Source organism: Schistocerca nitens, chromosome 4 (assembly GCF_023898315.1).
Source record: "Schistocerca nitens isolate TAMUIC-IGC-003100 chromosome 4, iqSchNite1.1, whole genome shotgun sequence".
Lineage (NCBI taxonomy): Eukaryota > Metazoa > Arthropoda > Insecta > Orthoptera > Acrididae > Schistocerca > Schistocerca nitens.
The window spans coordinates 181,815,770-181,841,320 of record NC_064617.1 but is presented as its reverse complement, the minus strand read 5'-3'; the positions used below and the strand labels follow the sequence as shown (position 1 = coordinate 181,841,320).

At 35.5% G+C, this 25,551-nt stretch overlaps 1 protein-coding gene across 2 annotated transcripts in view; it reads right to left on the bottom strand.

The window, feature by feature from the left end:
* Positions 1–13,001: 13,001 nt before the first annotated feature.
* LOC126251810 (uncharacterized) overlaps positions 13,002–25,551 on the bottom strand; it is an 82,871-nt gene continuing 70,321 nt past the window's right edge. For both annotated transcript variants that reach the window (XM_049952454.1, XM_049952453.1), the window contains exon 9: positions 13,002–13,363. In XM_049952454.1, coding sequence (XP_049808411.1) covers positions 13,312–13,363 — 52 coding nt within the window. In that variant the 3' untranslated portion in view covers positions 13,002–13,311. The remainder of the gene's footprint in view (positions 13,364–25,551) is intronic.

Below are 25,551 nucleotides of genomic sequence, written 5' to 3'. Positions count from 1 at the left end.
GTTTCACAGTGTGAACACTGACTTACAGATCAATGGCTACAAAACTCTAAAGGAGATTGTGACACACTAACATAAGGAGGTAGTGCGGCAAACAAGCTGCTTTCCTGCTGCCACAGTAGATGGAATTAGTGCATAAATGATATGAAAATATAAGACATAACAAATGCAGAACAAGTAACATGGAAGAGAAGGCTTGGTAAAAGAGAGAGAGAGAGAGAGCACAGCTCTCATATAGGTATGAAGCTGTAATGTGTCAATCAGCCACACTGTTGAAGTGTTCTCCAAAGTAGTGAAAGATTGAGACACTTAACCTGGGCAATGATTGATTCTTGGAATTATTGTTTCTGTACATGTCTGACTTAAAACAAATTAGAGATCCAATATCAAGCAGAGTGGTGTACATTAAAATTTCAGCACGTAACTCCTTATGGTAAATAAAAGACAAACCTTCTCTATCTCAATAAATTTGAGAACTTGGTGGTGTTATGTAAGATTGAAAGACAGTGTAAATGTGGTTACCTTTGAGTAAGAGCAATGAAATAATGATCATGGCTGGTCAAATAGGACCAATCTCTGATGGATTTTCTCCATCTATGAAAATCTAACAATGAACAATGTAATTTCAGAGCAATTGGATGGCAATAGTGGCCTAAGAAACTGGGAAAGGATAAAGAAAGAAGACTATGAAAAAATCACTTTAACTTTGACTAAGTAAGCACAAATACCTGCTAAGACATAACCAAAAGGGAAATGCGATTATTGTGGAACCTAGTAATTATAAACTGAAAAGACTGAGCTGACTCGCATATGTTTTGTACTGTAAAGGAATAAAATTCAGATTGGTCTTCAGAGATCTACTTTGATAATAATTTAACAAAAAGTTAAAGGTTATAGCAGGCTTGTAATTAAATTACAGTAGTTCAAAAGAAAAACACATTTTGCATGCTGCTCATTAAGTTTTTTTTATCTATCTTGTGCACCCAGACACATTTTGCCTTAGTTACAAGAGATGGGTATCAGATCAGCATCTAATTCATTATTTTTAAGTCAAATCTGCTTTCTCTCCGATGGTAAACTAGTTGAGAATTTGCACTTTTCCTTGTGATCTCTGTTTTCAATGTGTAGCAATTTAACTGCCATTTTCTAATGTGAAAAGTGCATAAGATAAAAAAAAAGCTTTATGTGCAGCATGCAAAAGACATTTTCTTTTGAACTACAATAATTTATGTACAGCTACTGTGAAACTGGCCAGCACAAGAAACTTGAATTGTAATCAGTTAAGTAAGTTATCTTACAGAACATCTTGCATCCTTAGTGGGGGGGTTCTGTGGTATGACATTGTTCCACTTCTTTTTTTGAAATCATATGAAAGATGTTTATGTGGGAACGTTGTTTAGGTAGTTACCATTTAAAGAACTTTCCGCTATGTGTGCATGTTTGGTGATTGTACAGAGTGAGCAAGCACAGAACATCACCAAGGTGTGACAGTGAATGGGAATCTCCACTGCTATGAAGGGATCACTTATGTTTTGGCATTGTGGCTTGGCAGTTTTTGGAAGGTAGAGAACAAGAGGCTCTGCCTGCACTGTCAATGCCCACAAATAGTGAAAGCTGAAGAAAAAGTTATTCTCTTCTGGCCTGAGATTCACTTCCAGCCCTCAACCCTCTAGAGATGGATAATAAATCTCACAGCAAGATTTGGTGGCACTCCATAGCAGGTTCACTGCACAAGAAAATTCGAGAAAGGCAACCATATAAGAAGATAATGATGGTAAAAAATTATTAAGAATAGTATTAGGGTGACAGATCATTTATGGAGTTGTTGATTCAATTATAACCCATAACTTGAGGAATACCACTTCAAGCTACATCTGCCTATACAACTTGACTCGTTCGACATATATTCTTCATAATGAGAACATAGTATATGACTGAATAAACGAATTGATTAAGATATAGTGCTGTAAGATATAGGTCTATGATTAGCTCGTCGTGCTCAATGGTATGAAGCTATTGCCCGAGTTCCCCCATTCCTTTATACCCAATAGTCTTTCACTCTGGATGACTTTCTCAGGAATTTGCACATGGTAGTAGGACCTTTCAGAACACTGGCGATGGCACACAAGAGTTTTGTGTGATATGTGAATGGTGCCAAACCTTGTCAACACTATGTTTGCAGCAGTTCCAGCCCAACCTCGGTTGCTTCTAAATCTCAGAACCAGGGATCAACAAGACCAGCTCACCTTATTAATCACCTGCCAGCAGAGCCCTCACGTCAGTATTGTCATTTAGCTGTTGTTAAATCTATGACCTGTAATGCTTTCAGTCTAGAATGTTGATAACAGAGATCAAGTTGCTTGCTGTCCAAGTAGGTCATCCAAATTTGTTCACCGTGAGGTGATACATCAAAATGGTTACTTAATGGTTAACAGCTGGATGATGTGTGTGTCTACAATGGATATTAGAATCTACCCCGGTAAGTCCCCTTAACCCTAACTAACATGTAATTAAGAGCCTTCTGCCCCGCTCAGTTCTTAGCCAAGTCACATTTTGCATTTGTAGCCCTTTTCTCAAAATACCTTGTATGAAGGAGCAGTTCCTTAAATTAACAAAACTAATCGATAGTCTTAATTTTTTTTATTCTCTGTTGATACATAAACTGTGTACATAACTCCAAGAAGCTCTTTACAAACTACAGACAAAACATTTCATTTCACATAAAATATATTTTATGTATAATGAAGTTACTGTCAAAAATTTTTATGTGAAATATAACACCTATTAAATATTTAGAAGTGACATTTATTTCATATATGTGAACTTAACAGATGCATGAAAACTAAGTATACAAATATATATATGTATATATTATTTCTCAATACAATAAAAACGAATATGAAGTACAAACAGACTACTTTCAATTTCATTCAGTGGTGTAAAAATGACATATTGTATCTTTACACAAGGAGATTACTAAAAAAAGACTAAGTCTACTGATGCAACAGACAGTAGACATAGCAATTCCTTTGTTTCAGAACTGATTCACTCAATACATCCGAAAAGTCTTCATTTCATGGACGAGATAGACAAGTAGAATAATGAGCATTTATTCAATTATTTATAAAGAGATTTTAGTACAAGGCAACACACTTAAACCCTGTTTGCAGGATTTTCATCATTAAAATAACAACAAATGTAATTGTTGACAATTATAACGATTACAATCCAATCATTTCTTAAAATGCACCACACTTACAAATTCGCAATTGATATTTACATTTGGGTGTACAAAATAACTCCATATAAGCAGTATTCAATTTTTACCTCTGGGAGGTAAAATAAATGTTATCAGGTAACATTGTAAGCATTTGGTTAAACCATCACTTGCATTACATTACAATTCACAATGAAACAATAAGACTTAAGTTTAACAACATTAAGAGTGAGAGTTTGTGTGAACACTTCTCATAATAAATAATAACTCCTTACTGGCACTCACAACAACAGATCTTAATGAAGAAACACCTAAAGAGAAGATGAAGTAGTTCTTTGGACAACAATCCTGGCAAAGTTATCTTTTAAATGTACCATAACTGCACACACTAGTAACAATAAATATAATGAAATAATGCACAAAACTCTGAGCTACAACTGAGCACAAGCTATGTCACTTAGCTCACATTACCTTCTACAAAATTGGCAAACTCTGTGGCAAGTAAAAAGGCCCTGAATATTTCAGAAAGACAAATATTTTGAATATCTGAATATTTAATTGACTACATATATAATCTGAATGAGACTACAAGAACAATGAAAACAGACATGTATCAACAATGCACAAAAATTAATACACATTAGTTTGTACCAACCAGAGTAAACATTAAAAACAATAGGCCTTAAGCTAACATTAATTGCATATCCAAAGGTAAATATAAAGAATGCTGTTATCCTCAGATGAGTTACAGGCCACTTTTAACATTTCTATACACAGTATCAATTTGTGTAACTACTCTCCAAGGACATATAAGAAAATTACAAAATTTGAGTTTCAAAGTATATGTGTAGATAAGTGAAGAAGGTTATGACCTCGCAGAGATATACTGACTCCTGAGAACTGTGTGTTGCATATAGTCTTTGAAAAAATAAATGGAAATATTTCTGAAGTTATTTGCTACATTTAAGTAACAAATTAAATCCAGTAGTGATCTTATAGCGATAAAATAATAAAACTGGGTTACCAGAAAAGTAGTCAAACATTTGCCATATGGACTAATATGAAATATTGCTTAAATAATGAGCAACAGATTGATACAAACCTAGAAAAGAAAACAAAAAGTTACAGATAATATGAAACTTACAGTGGAAATCATGGCTGGTAATAGCAGAGATAAATAGCCCAATAGGCAAAAATAAGACAGAATGAAAATGAAGCACATAAGATGTGAAAATGAAGTCTGGAAATCATTTAACTGAATTTCTTATAATTTCTCTGTAATATTAGAAAGTCTTCTGTCACAACTGAATCAATAACAATATATTTTGTGGGGTGTCTTTCACTACTGGATACGGAATGAAATACTGGTAGTGAATATGGGCAAGTTCCTCTTAGTCTAAAATATATATTTATTGCAATATTTAATTTTGCGGGACTGCAAATCACCAAGACAAAGCGTCAGTCACTGTATCATGATAGAACTGATTCTCTCTCTCTCTCTCTCTCTCTCTCTCTCTGTGTGTGTGTGTGTGTGTGTGTGTGTGTGTGTGTGTGAGAGAGAGAGAGAGAGAGAGAGATCGGTGTGTGCTCACAACTTTGACCTCCTTCACTTCACCACACTCAGAATTTATTATTACTACCATAGCTTCTAAATATTCAATTCTACACATACATTAATATTATTTGTACAATAAAGTAACTTAAAGAAACAATTTTCAGGGAAAAGTCACAGTGCAATATTTGTATAACTTGTACCATGTTTTTTTCCTTTTATTTGCAGAAAAAGTTGTTTATTAAAATAGCTTGATATTGAGTATAATTGTTATACACCATTTTAACATCAATGATATAAAAGTGTGATAAATTTTATACAGATGAAATTCTGTAAGCTGCAGAATATTCTTAATTGCAGAAAGTTCCTCATCTTCCTCTGAAACTTACTGTCCTTTGTAACATCATGACAAAAATCATTTTTATGTTGACAAATATATTTTATTTTTATGGGTATTGTATGTTCTGTTATTGTTTGTGTCATGCCATTGTTCACAGGAGAAGTCCTTCTTTGTTAATGTTTGCATGAGACAATTTCAGAAATTGCACACTGTAAATTAAGAGTGGCAGAATGATTTTAAGAGTATTATTGATGCCATTAATCTTCAAGCTATTAATTATTTGAAACAAAGTGTATTATATAACAACTACTAACATTTAGTTAAGTATAAACTAAAAGTTATATTCACTATGAAACTACAGACAAAATATGAGATGACATAATTTACACTGAAATCTCTTATAAAGACTATGAAGGAAAGACTATGAAGGTAGGCCTGTCTGAGGAGTCCAAGTCTTTATGTGGATTTTATCCACACACATTTTCTATTCATTGGGCCAACAGGTAGCTAAAACGGTATGTGATTCAAATAGGATACAGTTTGTTGTAATGCATAATTGGCTTTTTTTTGTTTCATTTTATAAATTCAATGTTATTTCAGTTTTTTGATTACACTATGATACAATTTTTGTCAAAACCAAAATAAAAGACAAAGAATAGCACCATTATTACTGAAGCAGTGTTTTCTGGTCATGGCTAGCTTTCTCCATATTATTAGTTATAATTGTTTCAAAATATGAACTATGTCTAAAATACTAATAAGCAAATGGATTTAGTACTCATGGGATTAACTAACAGATGAAATATATCACTTTTCAGCACATTATTCAAATAAAACATATATTAGATTTTATGGATATTATGAAAATTTAGGTATTACAGAGTTAACACCACAATAAATTCAGCACCCAAAAGGGGAGAAAAAGAACAAGCCCTTTTTGAAACAATCATTCTGGTCTCATATTAACTGGTTTTGAAAACCTAAATCTGGATTGCCAGAGAGGTATTTGAAACCCTACTACTCCTGAACAAATGTCTAACAAAAAAAAAGAATGTAAAACAATATTATTCTATAAAATCTAATGGTATTAGGATGAAAATGGCTGAAAATCATAATAAGTGGATGTTGTAGATTTCAGAAGACAAATAGAAGGAAAGGTAAATAAGATAGAAAAAAAGAACTTAAATACTACATTTTCAAAGACACTCATTGCCTTTATTACCATTTTTTATTTTGATCAGAGTCGTCTATCATCTTTGTGTCACTCTCATTTTCCCCCTCGCATTTCTTTAGTTTCATCTTCTACATCTTGTGTTGTTGAGGAGAGCTTGTCTCTGACAAGGCAAATGCTTCATTCACATTATTTAGTTATTAATTTATTTATCAGATAAATCTCTATCACCATGAAATATTTCAGCCATTATGTTCTCTTCTCAATGCCTAATTTTTGACTTTGGGTCTTTAATTGCTTACTGTAACCATGAAAACTTTTTAAAATGTCATCTCTTCTTTCCCATTAGCATTAACACTGCCTGTAAAAATGGTAGAATAAGTTTTCTTTCCTTTTGTGGTGAGCACTTTAGACTTGAAGTCTAAAGTCAGCATTTTAATTTGAGTCACTGACAATTCCCAAAATGCAGAGAGGCATATAACAGCTGCTGGTTAACCACAATAGTAAATAAAAACTGTAGGAAGTTCAATAATCCCCTACTTAACAAACTGGACAGTAAGATGTAACAAGGTTATATGTGATGCTTATGAATTAAATGCTTCTTCAAAAGCTCTGGGTTGAAATTACACAGAGCAGATACTATTTCATATTTTGAGGAAGAAAGGAAAAATTTTCCAAAGCTTAAGTTTTTTTAATAAGTCATTAATTATAACTAACACTTTAAATTAACCTACCAATTCTAAAAATTCTTTAGATGACATTAGGCCAACCTTGAAAAGGGCATAGTACCATTAACACTACTGTTTTAAATGCAGTAACATATATATTCTCTTAAAACTGTGCTTGTGTTGAGTCATGGAAAGTGACAAGTTTTCAGCTGAAACTTCGCGAGTATATATGTACAGCATATGCGACCATCCAGTATTATAATATTATTGTGTAACTATGCAGTTTATAAAATGATCTCCTGATACACTAATCATTATGGCTTACTAATAACTTTGAATTTAGTGGTAAAATAATAGCCCTTTTTCCTCAAATTCTCCAGCGATGACTACAACAAATAAAACCAAATGTTTTTGCAGTTTATGGTGCCATTTGCAACATGGTAGTTAATACAGTAAAAGGCTGTAATTCAGTCTGTGGCTGATACCCGGGGACTCCTGGAGAAAAGAACTGCAGTTTAACCTATACACTCTCTACCCTAAATTAGTACAGAAATGTTTGAAAGTTTTATGACATTATGAGTTAAAGAGTTGTAGAAGTTTTCATGTTATCAGAGACATTTAAATTTTTCTTTTGGTGCATAACTCTCTTTTTTCCACAAGGTCAGCAGTACACGCGCGCGCGCACACACACACACACACACACACACACACACACACACACACACACACACACACACACACACACACACACACACACACACACACTTCCATAAAAATGACGACAAGGGGATATGAGACTTAAAAGGACACTATTTAATGGTATAAAATCGGGGTACTACTTTCATCAGCTAACACTTTGTGCTGTATTCATTTATCCTTGTTCATCAACTAACAGTCATATGGATATATTTTACAGTTCTCATACAAAATAGACACTGACAGAAATTACAAGGTACAATAGGGGAGAAAAGGACCACTCAGCTTGCTACAGAAATAGAGAGCCATACATAAGTTAGTATATAACTGAGTTAAAATCACAATCTGAATGATTAACTAGACATAATATAGAACCACCCACATAAACTTCCCTTTGCATTATTAACACTCTTCTGACATTTGTTTACCCTCCTAATAAAACGATTACCAATTTAATAGCAATGATTACATTTGCTTATTGATGTACATAATTAAAACTGTAATTTTTATGGAAATTGATGGAACATTTGTTCTGGGGGGAGGGAAAAAAAAGACAAGTCTAAAGCTATAGCAGATTGTTCAAAATTGTTATTTGTCAGATATTTTTGAAGGCAGTTTCAACTTCCTGAATTTATGTTTGTAAAATGAATTTGGAGCTTTCTAACTATTTTATCTGTATTAATGTAAGTCAACTGGCCTATTCATTGCAGTTGTTTTGTATAAAACCCATGAAAAAAAGATTGGGATAAAAGAAAACTTATTACAGCAACTTGTACTAGTGACAAAGACAAAAATGCCATAGAAGGGAATTGTCAATGGCAATGGAAATTATCTGCTGCAGAAAAATTGAATACATCTTACCAATAACAAATTTCTGCATAATATATTGTCTCCGTAAGTATGAGAAATATGAATACAGAGCCAACTGAAATACATATGCTCTAGATCAGTCATTCCCAATGTAATACCAATTATCCCCTGGGTGGTAAGGTGTAAAATGAAACTTTTGTGAGAGGTAAAAACAAAGCAGCTTTGATTTTGTTTGTGTCACTTAACTAAGTTATTTTTAAATAATCATTTTTTCTCATCACTATTTCATAAGAATCTCATATTTATAAGCAGTGCTTGATTTGTAAACAAAGAGGTTCCGCTATTTTAATTTAGACACCTTGAAGCATTATTTCAATTCTGTTTTTTCATTAGACGTAACTGTATGACATATTGGCCTATACCATCACAAATCAAGCACTGTATATAAGTAACCAATACTTCCCAAAAAATTTCTGATATGATAATTATTGTCCCACAAAGTGGAAACTACAGTTTATAAAATGGTTGTATGCAAAATGAAACAATGGAAAATCCAGGATGGAATATACTGTTGCATGCAAAACACTTTTTGAATGTTGTCCACAGACAGTGATGACAACAACTTACTGCATTTGGTGACTTGTTGACTTGGCACATCTAATTACATGACTGAGTTATCACTATTTTGTTAGTAAGTTCTCCACTCTCCAACAGAGCCAAAATAACTCAATGTGCCTTCTGGAATTCTTTGGACAATTATTATGACTAACCTCAACTTGCAAAAAATATGGTAAATATTTTAACAGCACAAAATAGATTTCCCACTTTTTTCACAAACTGACAATTTAGCAACAAGAGACCTGAATTTGAGAGCATTTTGATGTCCTTCGATCTGACAATCATGATAATTTCAACAATGAACATTGTTCATTTATAGATGAAACAAGTGCTATTTCTTGGATTCCACAAAGACAACACACAGAAAGCAGGTCTTGATGGAAATGACACCATTTTGGAAAAAATCTAATAGCCAGTACTCATTACCATAAAAAACCATAATAATTCTGATTCCATTTACTGAAAGTGGACTTTCAACTATGGTAGCAATGAAAACAAAAGTGAGTAACCCAATGAATTTTGTGCCTTGCAGGATATGCAGTGGCTCAGCGCAAACCTAATAGTTTCCTGGTGAGAAATAAGTAATACCAATGGCAGCACTGACACATAATTTTTTTGTTCAACAATATGTGAATATAATAGTTTGAACATAAACAAAATAATATTCATCAGTAATCATGATCACAATCTGTTTTGTTTATCTCAAATTTAGTTAGTGCTTCACTTAGTTGGCACACTGATTGACAACGGATCTCATTAAGCGGTGACGACCTTGGAAAGATTGGGAAACACTGAACAAGATCCTTCATACAGTAACGTTTAAACAAAAATCTTTATTTTGCCAATGTGTGTTGACTCAGTATTTATAGGAGCTCAAACACATCCTTAGGCATCATGGTCGTTGACAAAGCTTCAATATATAGTACACCAAATTTATTTCAAGTCAAGTTATGTGACTTTTAGGGATAAAATAATGCAGAAAATTATGTTTTATGGTTTTTGGCTAATAGCTGTAATTAAATTAACTATACTATAATGATAGAAGCTCAGGAACTGAATTAAAATTTGTGCCACACCCAGGGCTTGAACCTCGTCTCCTGCTTACTGAGCAGATGTGCCAGCCAGTAGAGGTAACAGGTGCATGGACTACCCTAGTCCAATGCTCTCCTTAACACAAACTTCAATTCATCCCTTCAGCCTATTTTCCCCTTCTTAAATTATCAATATTGCCAAGGCTCTCCAGTACTGGAATAGCACCACAGTTTATAACGTAAGTGGCACAAATTTTAATTCATTTTTTCAGTTTCTATCACTATCGTAGATCAAGTTGAGACTTGAATGTCTCAAGGAAAATTTAATTACATCAGATCTACAGATTACCTATGCCTGAAGCACAGGCAGGACTTCCCCATTATGTACAAAGCTGGGGTCTATTCCAATACTGGAGAGCCTCAGTAATACTGACAATTTAAGAAGGGGAAAATAGGCTGAAGACATTAACTAAAGTTTGTGTTAAGGAGGGCACTGGACTAGTGTGGCCCATGCACCTGTGTTACCTATTCTGCTATGGTGGTGTAAAACACATCTGCCTAGAAAGCAGGAGACCTGACCATGGCACAAATTTTAATACATTTCTTCAGCTTCTATCATTACTGTAGATAAAGATGAGACTCACATGTCTTTTAAACAGGGGGAAAAAAGAAGTCAACCAGATAATGTATTCTCTGTTTCTTAAGTAAACACATAAGAACATATCTGGCTAGCAGAAACATCAGCAAGATTTATAGGACTGGAATGTTAAATTTAAAAATAATAAAATTTTCAAGAAAAGTGTGAGAGAGTACAATTATTGAAAGCTTAATTAAGAGATGATAATGTCATTACTGGTGACTTTATGCGACACATAAGTGCAAGATTTCACTATCATTGGCAGTTGTTTTTAAATATTAACTTACATTTTTATATTATGTTATGATATAAATTGACATATTTTTGGTTACTATTGCTGGAGTGTTTAACAACACACTGAAACAATATCTCTGATTAAAGGCTCGGCAAAGTAAGGAAAAACTTTGGATAGTCCATGCTGCAACACTCCCAAAATAAATTTAAATAATTAGTTAATGTTTCAAAAAGTTCCTGCTTTCAACAGTCAGTACCTTGTCATAACAACATCATGTAACAATCCAAGAAACGTCCATAATCTGAACACATGCAGTTTTTACATTCTGAATGACAATAGCTTGATGCTGGAAAACCTTCTGAAAAAGTGGTTGTAAGAATATCAATATGTGATACGTGAGTGTGCACAACACGAAAGAAAATGTAATGTATACATTTTGTGATAAAATTACATACTGAAAGCTGTACGGGAAGTGATTCTCATATACAGGTCATAAAAAATTACTATCAAATTACTTCCCTGAGAAACTTTTCCATAACTATCTGCATTATACAATGATGAACAGCCAATTTCTAAACATTTTATGCAGCTTTTTCCACAGAAACAACTGTCTTCCCATTGCACATATTGTCCAATGCCATATAAAAGAATTCTAAAACAATATAAAATCACAGATAATGAAAAAACAGACAAGCTTTTGCCCTAATTATCTACCAAAGCCATATAAAAATATATCTAGAGGTAAAGTCATACTTCAATGTAATTTTGAAAATGGGAAGAAGTATGCATTTCATTTCATAAAAAATATTATAGCTCATTTTTCAATTGTAATATATCCAATAATAATTAAAAATCGCACCAAATCTAGAAAACAGAATAGTTAGTACACATTTGACATTTTTAGACAAACAACAGGCATTTTTCAACACACAAGGTGCCAACTTTAAGTGGTATATATATAAAAACTAAACTTCCAGAGAGTGTACATCTGTACACATAGCTGTTGCCAGTTTTCAAGAAATAAACTGCCACATGAAAAATATAATAAATACATCTCTTTGGGCATGTATGATCATTCACATAATGTGTCTATCTTTGTCTACAAATCTGCAGTTAATGGAATTACAGTTACTCAAGAGTGAAATGAGTACACATCACCTAAGCAGGAATGCATTTTTTTAAAAAAATTCAGTCAGATGTGGTAAAATACTTGTTCTACACAACTTCATTGGAGAGATAAGCAGTAACAGTGCAGTTTGCAATCGGGATGAGAAATTAGAAACAACGAGAATGTTCGGCAAAGTGTACAATCATGGGGAAATGTGAATTTAAAATCTGTAAATTGAACTGGCAGTGTACCCTGGGCATTCGTTGTGTGCTTCTTGTTTAAAAACCGAACTGTGTAACTACAAAAGTATATTTAACTTACTGACAATATATTATTTTGCTTAACAGATGTCTTAAATGCAAGAAAATACTCTACGAGTACAAAATGAATTTGTATGAAACACTTATGAATACAGTATTTCTTTCTTAAAAAAAAAAAAAAATCACATTAATTCACCTCACTCTACAGCAGAGTTACAAAAGGCATCAACAGTATTCTAGATACTCTTTATCACTTAACTCACACTCCTTTTGATACAAAGAATTCAGGTAATATACGTACACAAACACAAATGACGATCTTAATACACCTTTAACGTGAAACACGAGTTTTGAAAATGTATGCTTCTTATGGCCAGACAATTATTCATTGTTTCTATTTCACTCTCATACTTCAAATGTAACTCAAATAACATTGTAAGAAAGATTTTTTCTCGGTGCTACTTAATAACACAATGTTAAAAAAAAAAATGATCTTGTGCATATCATTTTACAAAAATTAGAAGGTAATCACATAATGATATATATACATCTGACAAAAAAATACATTGAACTCTACAACATCTTCTGAATATAAACTATATAACAGATTCAATTTAGTTCAAATGACAATAACACAAACATAAAGCTGATCACTATCACAGCCATGTGACAGAACAAAAAAGTAACTGATTCACTAATAATGTGATTTTGTCACTTTTAAAGTGCTTGGAATGAACAGAAACATCAGGCTGTAGCTTTTACAACAATGAAAGAACTAAATGTAACACACAATCCTGGAAGTTCAAAAAACAAAATTAGAAATATGTTATTACGTACAGTCACATTACATGCCTTTTCAAGGTTTTTGACTATCACAGATATTTCCTTCATTCATCTATAGTCTTTGGTCTGACTAGAATATTGTCTGCATCTATGGCTTCAGCACGCATTGGGCTCAATGACAGATCATATCAGTCAATCTTGCGAACTGTTGAATCACAGAGATCCTCCATACTAGTTTTCCTGAAATTTTAAAAACTGCAACTAAGAAAATTGAATGTAACAATAACAGGCAAAAGCAATGACAAACAATGCTTTTCCTCATTTATTAAACAATTATTCAAAATTAATTTCACAGAACTTCAACAAAATATATTCTGGATAGTGGTCTTCTTACACAGCTTCTGTCAAATACTACAGAAATATCACATATGAAAATTCTCACTCATTTCTTTCATTACCATCCACAGGCCTAACTTGCACAACTCTCTGAATTATTCTAAGTTTGTTTTATGACTTTCACATTTCAATGTGGCAGAATATTTCCAGTTTTTCACATACTTTTGTCTCATTGATTTTATTTAGTACATAAATGAATTACCTACTTGGTTTTCAAATTATTAGATTTCTCAGTTACTACTACTACTACTAGTAACTGCAAAATCTAATTTGAAAACCAAATAGGTAATTCATTTATGTACTAAATAAAATCAGTGAGACAAAAGTATGTGAAAAACTGGAAATATTCAGTCACTGTAAAATGTGAAAGCCACTATTATAGTGCTTGGAATGAACAGAAACATCAGGCTGCAGCTTTTACAACAATGAAAGAACTAAATGTAGCACACAATTTTGGAAGATCAAAAAACAAAATTAGTAATATGTTATTACAAACAGTCACATTACATGCTACTACTACTAATACTACAGTAGTGGTGGTGGTGGTAGTAGTAGTAGTAGTAATAGTAGTAGTAGCAGCAGCAGCAGCATGTGATGTGGCTGTACACAATAATATTCTCCTGTGAACAAATGAAACATACTAAACAAAATGTGAAGCAGTATGTCACAAACACCGTATACTTGTGCCAGCAATCCACTGTAAATGAGTGTTCTTTCATCTAAATAAGATTTACTCACTGAGAAATGAAATCCTGAGCACACAGTCAGCAAAAATTATAAAGTAGACACCTGTGTTTTCCTGCTTACAAGAGTCAATTTTTGTTTCCTTAAAAATAGTATTTAGGGTTAGAACAAAATAAAATTTCATTTAAGACTGTAGGCTGCAGGACTTTTCTTACGCTGTATAATTTAAAGTAAATATGTGGCTTATCCTTAATGAAGACGTAAATTCTTTCAGGTACAGTAGTGGACACCAAATAATTTGTGATGGCACCACATTTTCTGCACAAAGGCAGGAACGGTGAAATCCAAATAGTTTACATGATGCCATCGTGACAGTAATACACCTAACATTTTGAGGTATCATTATAGTGTTGATCTACATATACAAACTCCACACCTTAATTTAAGTGGAACTACATAAAGTCCAATAATGCTATGTGGGACTTTACTGCTGCCCCCCGCCCCACCTCCCCTATTCTATGTATTTCAACAACTAACCTAAAGATCCTACAGATATGGTACACATTTCAGTTATCATCAAAATGGAGCATGATGTTTCTGTTTTGTAATTGTAGAAATTCAAAAATTCTACTTGAAAAGACACACAGGTGGCTTTCTTTCCACTCATTGCTCCACAATCTTTAGCATCAATTGAAGTTGATGAGATAGACTACAAAATGAAGCTCATACCAACACATCTTCAGACTGCAGCTAGTGCACTCATTAAATTTATGATAACTAGATTCTTGAACCTTAATCAAAGTTACTAAGAAATTATTACAATACATAAGGGGAAGTAATGGAATCACTGTTATGATGAATGAAAAATTATGTGATGTCTCTCCAATTTGGAACAGTACTGGCTTAGGTTTCTTGTTTTCAGTATATGATTGGTACTCATGCATTTCTGGGGCTTTCCATTTTGTACTATCATCCAGTGATGCTTTTAATGTTTCAAGAGCAGGGTCTGAATGGGTCAGGACCTTACTCCAAAAACAGAATTTTGTTAAAAGTAGAGCAAGAAATGTATTTTCATTATATATTTCGGCCTTAAGCCACGAAATATGTCGGTATCCTTAGTTTGTGCAAACAATGTATGTTCCGAAAATGTTCTGCAGATTTATATCTAGTTCTGGGATGGTATTGGGTATAGCAGGTAACGTAACACAGAGTACCCAATGCAGAATGGGCTGTTGTAAAACACAACACTGGCAGAACTGAAGTAAAGTTCTACTTTCACCACCACTGACTTGTGCTACATGCAGAAGTCCCAGTCTTGTCTCTCCATTGGTATCCCATAAAAGCATTACCCCATCCTCTCATTTTTCCTTGTGGTGTTCTCAAGAGGAGCGTGTCACTCAATACAGAAGTCAGTTGAATTTCTCCAACTTTTCCTGAAATCCTCCTACCTGTCACGTACACATCTTAGATGAAAAGAATTGCTGATAGCACTCATTAACTCATTTCATAATCTTTTTCTTCCTCTCTCTCCTATCTTTTCCAATTTAGTCTTCACCGTCTAAAAGGCTTTGTCTTTATCTGTAGCTGGACAGTTACTGAAGATATAGTATGGATAGATAAAAAGTCTACTCACCAAGCAGAGGCATGAGAAAACATCTTAAACATGCAGAAATGTACAAGCTTTTCGAGCCAGTGGCTACCTATTCAAGCAGAAGAGTTGAAGGGAAAGGAAGAAGGATGAAGGAAAAGGACTGGTGAGCTTTAGGAAATGGGAAGAGTAACAGGACAGACTGGACGACTGTGATCAGAGAATCTCTATGAAGCGGAGACACCTCATTCTTTCATCCTAAAATGGGCTAGCTCTGCTACTAGAGAAATATCTACATATGTAGGGGAAATCTGTAGTCCATATCACTGCAGTGATAGTGATCTGAACATCACACTGAAGTTACGTCCAATGGGCATCTCGAGTGTTTTTTGGAGTAAAAGACAATGTGTCCGAACCAGATTATGGTCCCTCCCTTTGCCATTCACAATGGCACATTTTACACACAATCTTCACAATATGGTAACAGTTAATACACAACACCTGCACTTCATCACGGAAAAAGTCTCATCAGGCATCTGAATCCATTTCTTCAGGTCACTCAGTCCATTACACAACATTAAATTACTTCTTTGCCACAGTAAGTCTGTAGAAGAGGGAGTCCAGCTACTATGATGTATTAACAGTTATGAACTTAAGCAGCCACCATTTCTCAGTCCTATTGAAATATAAGCTATGCTTAGTGAAATCCACAGACCACCACAACCACAACCACAACCACCCTCATTCAATTTGACATCCACTACTGAATATTTAAACTTTCCCATGCATTATGGTATATACTTATGTACCTTCATTCCGCTCCTGCATGTTACCTAATGTCATCTACACATCTTCCAATATGTCGTCATATATTTTCTTCCTTAACTCTTGGAATACAGCAAACAATGTTCTGAATCCAGCTAGAATCCATTTGCCTGGCTACATGTCTTGATCACTTCCATTTCATTTTCATTTCAGTAACAATCGCATCTTCCACTTCTGTTTCTTCCCTGATCTATTTGTTTATTTTCTCATCGATGCTAACAATTCCCAACATGCGTCTCTCCAGTGCCCTATGAGCAATCAACAGTTTTCAAATAGTTTTTGTTTCTCCATCACATACTGCATTGCCATAAGTCAAATCTGGTCACACACACCATTTATTAGGTTTTTTCAGACACATTGAAAACTTAGTTCTGCAGTCACACTTGGCTTATTTAAATCACTTCAGTGCAGTTTTACTCTTTGTGTACTTCTCTTGCTTCTCGTCAATTACCTTTTTTCCCCTAATTGCTGTATATAAAAAGACTCCACTGACATCAGCATCTGATTTGAAAATTATTGATGTAAAATGAAGAGGTAGCACCAAATATACAGGGTGACATTTATTGAACTATATGGAATAAAATCATCATAACTTCTGAATGGCTTGTGTTAGGATGTTCAAACTGCATGGTTGGACATGGGGCATGATGGGATTTAGTATGTGAATGCATGTACGGTTTAGCAACGACACTCACTTTCATTTGGATGGTTTTGTCAATAAGCAAAATCAGTGCATTTGGGGGGGGACTGAGAATCTGCATTTCACGATCAAGAAGTCTCTTCACCCTCAATGTGTGACTGTGTGGTGTGCAATGTCCACTCACGGAATAATCTGTGCTATATTCCTTGATGGCATGCAAGGCGGAGCTAGACTCCATCAAAGCAGGAGAGCATTTTATGTTCTGGAGCAGCACTTTGGGGGCTGTGTTCTGGCTCTGGGGTATCCAGAGGCCACTGGCATGGGCCTCGATTGGTTGCCATATTCTCTGCATCTGAACACACACCACTCCTTTTTGTGGGGCTATATTAACGACAAGATGTACAGCAATAACACCAAAGGCATTGCTGAGCCGGAAACAGCATCGATGTTCCGACACTTCAGCAGGTAATGCAGAATTTCGCTATTCATCTGTGCCACATCATCGCCAATGATGACAGGTATATCGAACATGTCATAACCTAAATCCAAACATCTATAGTGAAGTTTACATGTTGAATAAAGTGTGTGCACACCGTAGTTTGTAACTAATTTACTTTTTTTCCCATATAGTTCAATAATTGTCACCCTGTATTTAACTGGTGCCTCAGGGATGCAGAGCAGGCATTTGGTGAAAGAGGAAAGGGGCTCTTTAAGGGTTGAACAACATTTTTAAAATGAGAGTTTGTTGATGGGAAATGAGCTGAACTCTACATCTGGTTTAATATGTGGCCAGCATTAAACAGTATTACTAAATTAAAGAAGATATATGGATTTGTTTGTTGTAGCACTTGCAAGAGGAGAAATAAGATACAATACAGATTTAGCAATATTATAACAAGTGACAACGAAAATTATAAATAGAAAAAGCTTTGTTTTCTTCAAATCAGGCAAAGAACTGTTATTCAGTCTTAAGTCATGAAAAAGAAACACACAAATAAATATTTCAGACTGACATAATATTTATTTTTATCTGACATTTTTGAGACACCATGGTACACAAGGACCAAGGTTGCATTCCCTACACTGCCTTCTGTCATATTCTTATCAGTCTTTCTTCCCTCGATCATAACAGATTTTACAGTGATTTCATAGAATTTCTTCACCACCGCATAAAGTCAACTTCTTCTTCTTCTTCTTCTTCTTCTTCTTTGGTCCTGGTCCTGGTCTTCTTAACAACCTGCCTCCAAATATCTCTCTTCTTCACTTCTCTTTTCCACCATCAGGTCTCTGTCTTGATAAGACTGGCCATATACTGTCGGCCATCTAGCTCCAGGTTGGTCCTTCCTTCTGGTGCAGTACACTCTCCCTTCCATTATTCGTTTAGTTGTCCTGCCATTTGCCATCCTCTCCACATGTCCTAATCAGCATACTCTTTGAGATTTGATAAAATTTACTGTATGTTCCCTTGTATAAGCTCTTGTATTTCATGCTTGTACCAGGTGGTTACAGTTAAAGTGCAGCTACTCATGGAGGTTCAATATGGGTTGTAATTATCGTATGGCTGTGAAAGCTCATAGATATGCTACTGCATTAATACGTAACCGATTTACACTGGAAAAAGAGAGTTCTAATTGTCGACACTAGTGCAAATCTGGTACCGTACACTGTTTGTACGACGGTATGACACCCACAATGTTATTTGACAAGCCATAATCTGAGTGAACATTATACCTATCAAGACTATAGGCCACGGGTTCATAGTCACATTGTTTTATGTGAACAGTTTTTGATGTTGCTGAGCAACTGTCATAGAATATTTTTAAAGGAACACACCACCATTTGACTGTTTTATTGTTTATTTAGGTAAAACCCAGGGTTCGGCCTTTTAAGTCATTTTCAAGTATTTGATTTTGCGTCTTTAACATATATTGCAGGACACTTGACATGTTGTCAAGCTCAAAGTTGGCCATAAATTAAGAAAAATATTGGCTCCTCATGAAATGCCGGATGTAAAATCACCATCTTGTAATAGATCAATAAATAATCGTGGGAGCAGGTCATATTCAGTAAAAACAAGTTTACGTTGGTAAATAAAAGATGAGCACATGTCCTTTAAATGTAATTGTAGTGAAATCAAAGCGTACATAACAGCAATTTCAGTGCTGCATTGAGAGTGTACTGCCAACTGAAAGTCCTGAGGAGAGCTGACAGAAAGATCCGAGGAGATACCAGATGTCACTGAACGTTTTGAAGCAGGTGATAATGAAATTTGAAAGCAGAGGGGAGCTTGACGTGGCACCTGGAAGACGTCCTGTTATTCGTGAGATTGCTGTTTCTGTAGCATGTGCCCCAGGTAGTGCTAGTGCTTGTGCAGTGTCATGAGAATTTCCGTCTCATGGTCAACAGTATGCAAAGTTTTGCAGTGTATTTTATACTAGCACCTGTAGAGGATCCGGACAGTGCAGTAACTGAAACCTCATGAGCTGCAAGCAACACTCATTGAAGTTGATGACATGTGGCTGGACAAAATTTTATGAAATGACAAGGCACATTTTACACTACAGGCTGCAATGAATACACAGAACTGAGACTTCGGCATACTGTTAAAACACATATTGTGCATGAAGAGCCGTTGCAGTCACCAGTCACTGTAAGTGAGTGTCTGGTGTGGATTCATAAGCACCTCTATTCTCGGTCTGTTCTTCTTTTAAGAAAATAGACCTATAGGACCTGTCAACTGTACTACGATGTCTAGATGTTGGTAACAGGTTTTTTAAATTAAAATACAGAACAAAGGTATGCTTGAACATTTTATTTTGGTTGTTCCAATGTGATACATGTACCTTTGTGAACTTACCATTTCTGAGAACGCATGCTGTTACAGTGTGATTACTTGTAAATACCACATTAATGCAGTAAATGCTCAAAATGATGTCCGTCAACCTCAATGAATTTGCCAATACGTGTGACGACATTCCTCTCAACAGTGAGTAGTTTGCCTTCCGTAATGTTCGCACATGCGTTGACAGTGCACTGATGCATGTTGTCAGGCATTGTCGGTGGCTCATGATAGCAAATATCCTTCAACTTTCCCCACGGAAAGAAATCCGGGGACATCAGATCCACTGAACGTGTGGGCCATGGTATGGTGCTTCGACGACCAATCCACCTGTCATGAAATATGCTATGCAATACCACTTCAACCGCAAGCGAGCTATGTGCCGGACATCCATCACATTGGAAGTACATCGCCATTCTGTCATGCAGTGAAACATCTTGTAGTAACATCGGTAGAACATTACATAGGAAATCGGCATACATTGCACCATTTAGATTGCCATTGATAAAATGGGGGCAAATATCCCATAATGCCGCACCATACATTAACACGCCAAGGTCGCTGATGTTCCACTTGTCGCAGCCATCGTGGATTTTCCGTTGCACAATAGTGCATATTTTGCCAGTTCACGTTACCGCTGTTGGTGAATGATACTTCGTCACTAAATAGAACGCGTGCAAAAAATCTGTCATCGTCCCGTAATTTCACTTGTGCCCAGTGGCAGAACTTTACACGACGTTCAAAGTCGTCGCCATGCAATTCCTGGTGCATAGAAATATGGTAAGGGTGCAATCGATGTTGCTGTAGCATTCTAACACCGACGTTTTTGAGATTCCCGATTCTCGCACAATTTGTCTGCTACTGATGTGGGGATTAGCTGCGACAGCAGCTAAAACACCTACTTAGGCATCATCATTTGTTGCATGTCATGGTTGATGTTTCACATGTGGTTGAACACTTCCTGTTTCCTTAAATAACGTAACCGTCTGGCAAGCAGTCCAGACACTCGGATGATTTCGTCCAGTGTACCGAGCAGCATACATAGCACACGCCCTTTGGGCATTCTGATCACAATAGCCATACACAACACAATATCGACCTTTTCCGCAATTGGTAAACGGTCCATTTTAACATGGGTAATGTATCATGAAGCAAATATTGTCCACACTGGCGGAATGTTACGTGATACCATGTACTTATACGTTTGTGACTACTACAGTGCCATCTATCACAAAGCGAAAAAAGTGATCCAACTAAAACATTCATATTTCTTTGCGTACTACACGAATTTGTAATAAAAAATGGGGGTTCCTATTTTTATATATATATATATATATATATATATATATATATATATATATATATATATATATATATATATATATATATATATATATATATATATATAAAAAACGCAGTTGATATCCGTTTGACCTATGGCAGAGCCATCTAGCGGGCCAACCATAGCGCCATCTGGTTAAAAAACGCAGTTGATATCCGTTTGACCTATGGCAGAGCTATCTAGCGGGCCAACCATAGTGCCATCTGGTTTCCCTCTTCAAGCTAGACGAATTTTGTTCTTTGTAGTTTTTTCGTTTGATGCTTATTTTGTGAGATATTTGGCTCAGTCACTATCAATGGACCACCCTGTATACTTACATGGTGTCCGTTCTTTCGGACATGTCTGAAAGAACAGACACCATGTTAAGTATATAATTGTGTAAATGGAAGTTAACCCTTTTAGTGCCAAATCGATCTAATCGGATCATGCCGTACATGCGAAAAATGCCATGTACGATCTAATCGTACTGCCATTCACATGCACTTTTCTTTCAAACTACGGCACAGATAAGTGGTATATTGATGTCGTCCAGACAAACAAAGGTCGAAAGATAGTCATCAAGTACTTTGTTTCGATTGTCGATGCCAATAATCAATATTTTCGAGTTCCAAAAACAAGGTTGTTTTTCATTCATTTCGAAGGTACTATGGCGCTGCCAAGGAAGAAGTCTCATTTGCGTGCGATGTAGACCACGGGAAGCAGTGACAGTGAGAACGATTTTGCAGGTTTTTCAGACAGTGGATCGATCTATGAGTGGTCTAGTGGTGATATCTCATCATGTGAGTCATCAATAGCCGAATCTGCACCCAGCAGCGATGAAGACGATGTTGAAGAATTGACTGCAGCCAGCGACATGTTTGCTGAAACTGGAACTGATGAGTTGGACAATCCTGCTCCTCACCGCTTCATGTTTTCGGAATTACCAGGCCCCAAACAGGTACCAATAAATGCTATGCCAATTGCAACTGTTTACGATAATCGCAACAGAAACAAACTGATATGCTCAGCAATTTCTCGAAGCAAATGTAAACTTATCAGGGAACTCTTGTGTGAGAAAGTGGTATCCTACCTCAGTTCCAGTACTGGCAGTAATACTAAATATGGGACTCATAAAAGAAACCAACAATTTTTAGTTACTGGTCCACAGACGAAAATATGGCAACTCCATGGTTTTCCCGAATGTTTTCGTGTAACAGATTTCAGTTGCTCCTAAAATTTTTCCACTTGACAGACAATACAAAATTGCACCCTCCTGGTCATCCAGCATATGACCCCAGTGCAAAGTTTGATATTATGCTGAACATTGCCAATAATGTGTTTCGTCACCATTATACATCTCATCGACAGCTGAGTGTTGACGAAAGTCTTGCTGGCTCTAAAACTCATTCTCAACTCATCCAGTATCTCCCTAATAAACATCATCACAGATGTGGTGTAAAGTTCTGGATGCTATGTGATTCTGTGGTGAACTACTGCCTTGAATTTTATGTGTACCATGGAGCAAGATGTGAAGCTGACAGAGTGGAGGTAAAAGAGCACGAATTAGGCTATGTAGTTATTACAAAATTACTTGCTCTTGGAAATTACATGAACAAGGGGTACCACATTTTCTGTGACAATTTCTTAACGTCAATTCCGGTAGTGGAAAAACAGTATTCCATGGGAACCTTCCTCACTGGCACAATATGGAGGAAGAGAAAATTTCTTCCACCTAATTTTCTTTCCAAATTTGACACTGGGCACGTAAAATTCTTTAGAAAGGCCTTTGTGTTTCTCTGTGGCTTCAGGAAAAAGAAGCCACAGAAAAATCCAGTTCTGTTGCTCAGTTCCTCCTCTACTGCAACAGCGTCAGAGAGATGTAGTGGCAAACGACAACCTTTGAAGAAACCTGATGTCCTATTTCAATATAACAACAATATAATAAATACATGGAAGGGATTGATTCCTCAGATATGATGACAAACTGTTATCTGGATGAGAGGAATACAGTGAAATGATGGAAGAAAGTGGTTTTCAGCATAATTGGCAGAATGTTCCTGAATGCTTACATTCTTTATAAAGAAAATCTACCTTCGTCCGAGAAACCACTCACACGTCTGAAATTCAACAGCAAAATCATCTGCACATTGTCCCAGGAGTGGTTCAAGTTAAAAAACGTAGCACTCACTACATCAAATGCAAATGCAACCCCCCCCCCCCCCCCCACAGTGTATGGTGTAGAAATGCTACTGGGAAAGAAGGATCGAGTCTGTGTTGTGTGGTGTGCTCTATAAAAGATTCGACGTGACGATCAAGAATAATGTGTGTACTCTGTAAGAAGGGATTACATCCCAAATGTGTTGGTCAACATTTGTGTGTCAATAAATGATCCTCAAACTTGATTGGTATTATGCTATTTTCTGTTGGAACTAGTGACAAAATTATAGATGTTTTGCCCATTTCTCGCATCAGTTTTTTCTGGGTGCATTATTTTTTAAAATATGTGAAAGAAACACACAAACAGTTGTTATATTGTTCAGAATACTATGTAGATTGATAGCATGAACACAGATTTTAAGTTCAATTATATTACATGTGGCTAAATATGACTCAAAACCAAAGTCTTGATTTTTCGCGTGCAAAAACTCTAATACAAATATTGTTTTCTTTAGAAGTATGAGGCCTAATGGTGTACTCTGCTCACATTCCTGTGGCTGAAGGTACTAGCTATAGAAGAAAAAAAAATTACGGTTCTACGATAAACGGTTCACATTTTATGCCAAGTTTAACAAACTTCTGCAATTCACTACAAAATCAGCTGGCACTTTTCAGCTGATACCTTGAAAATCGCGTGGAACCAAAAGGGTTAATAATAAAATCAAGATTATGTCTTTCTTACTTGTTTGAATTTTTCTGCCCACATCCCATGGGAATATTCCTATACATCTTTCTTGCATTCACTGTGCCAGGTTTGTACCTGGTGGCCAAAATTGGGACTAATTTTTTTTTCCATTGTAAATCGGTTCTGCATTAACACATTAGAATATATACCAAGCATTGCTGCCATATGATAATCACAGCCCATAATGGATCTCTGTGAATAGATGCACTTTAGTTATAACCACCCAGTAGCTTCCTCTCCAGTCCTTTGCCTCTCACACAGGCCCACATATGTTTTGCAGGCTTTGTCTTTCAAATGCCCGTAGGTTGTTTGTATCTGCTTCTGTCATCATTCGTTTTTCTGACCCAGGCATAACAGTTTGTCATACAAAGGAATAATATATTCTTAACTTGATTGTTCTTGTAATCTGAGAATTCTTAGGTAACTGTAAGTCTGCATAATACACACTATTTCCTGCTTATATCCTTTCTCTAATGCTGTTTAAAAGGACACCTAGATAGTGGAATTTGCTGACAGGTTTAAAACATCCATTAGGGGCCTTCTGTTTTCTTCTATCCTTAGAACTGAACAGTAGCACATATTTTGTTTTGCTTTGCTTTCAATTACAGTGAGTCCAAATTTGCTCTTCCTGCATCCATTATTCCATATCTTTCTTTAATTGTCTTTCAATCTCTTGCCACAATTGTAATATCACTTGCATATGTACATATCTGACTGGATTTCATCATCATTACTATACCTATTTCGATGAACCCTCTGCCAGTCATTTAAATGTGATTTGAAGAGTATCCATGTAGATGTAGATTTTTTTGTATCATATTATGCAGTGTTAAGTTAAAAGAGAGTGCAGGATGAATTTTGAATACTTCCCACATGGATTTAAATAACATCAGTAAACATTTGTGGGACTGTTGTTATCAAGCTATTTCGTTAAAGCTGTTGGACATTGCTCTCACCCTGGTGTCTCTCATTGTTAACTCAACAAACTTTCTTAGCTTGTCTCAAATGCCCAATTCTTTCAGTGTTTTATACAATGTAGACCTTGTTTAAATTTAACAAACAGAAATGGATATCTCATGTCATATACATAAAATTTTTCCATTGTTTAGTAACAAACAGCTAGTAAGAAGTGCTTCTATTTGGCTAGAAACACTTGTGTTATTCAAAAAGATTTCAGGCTTGCAGTGTCGTTGTTAGCTTCCATCCATGATATTTCGACTGGACAACTGCCAG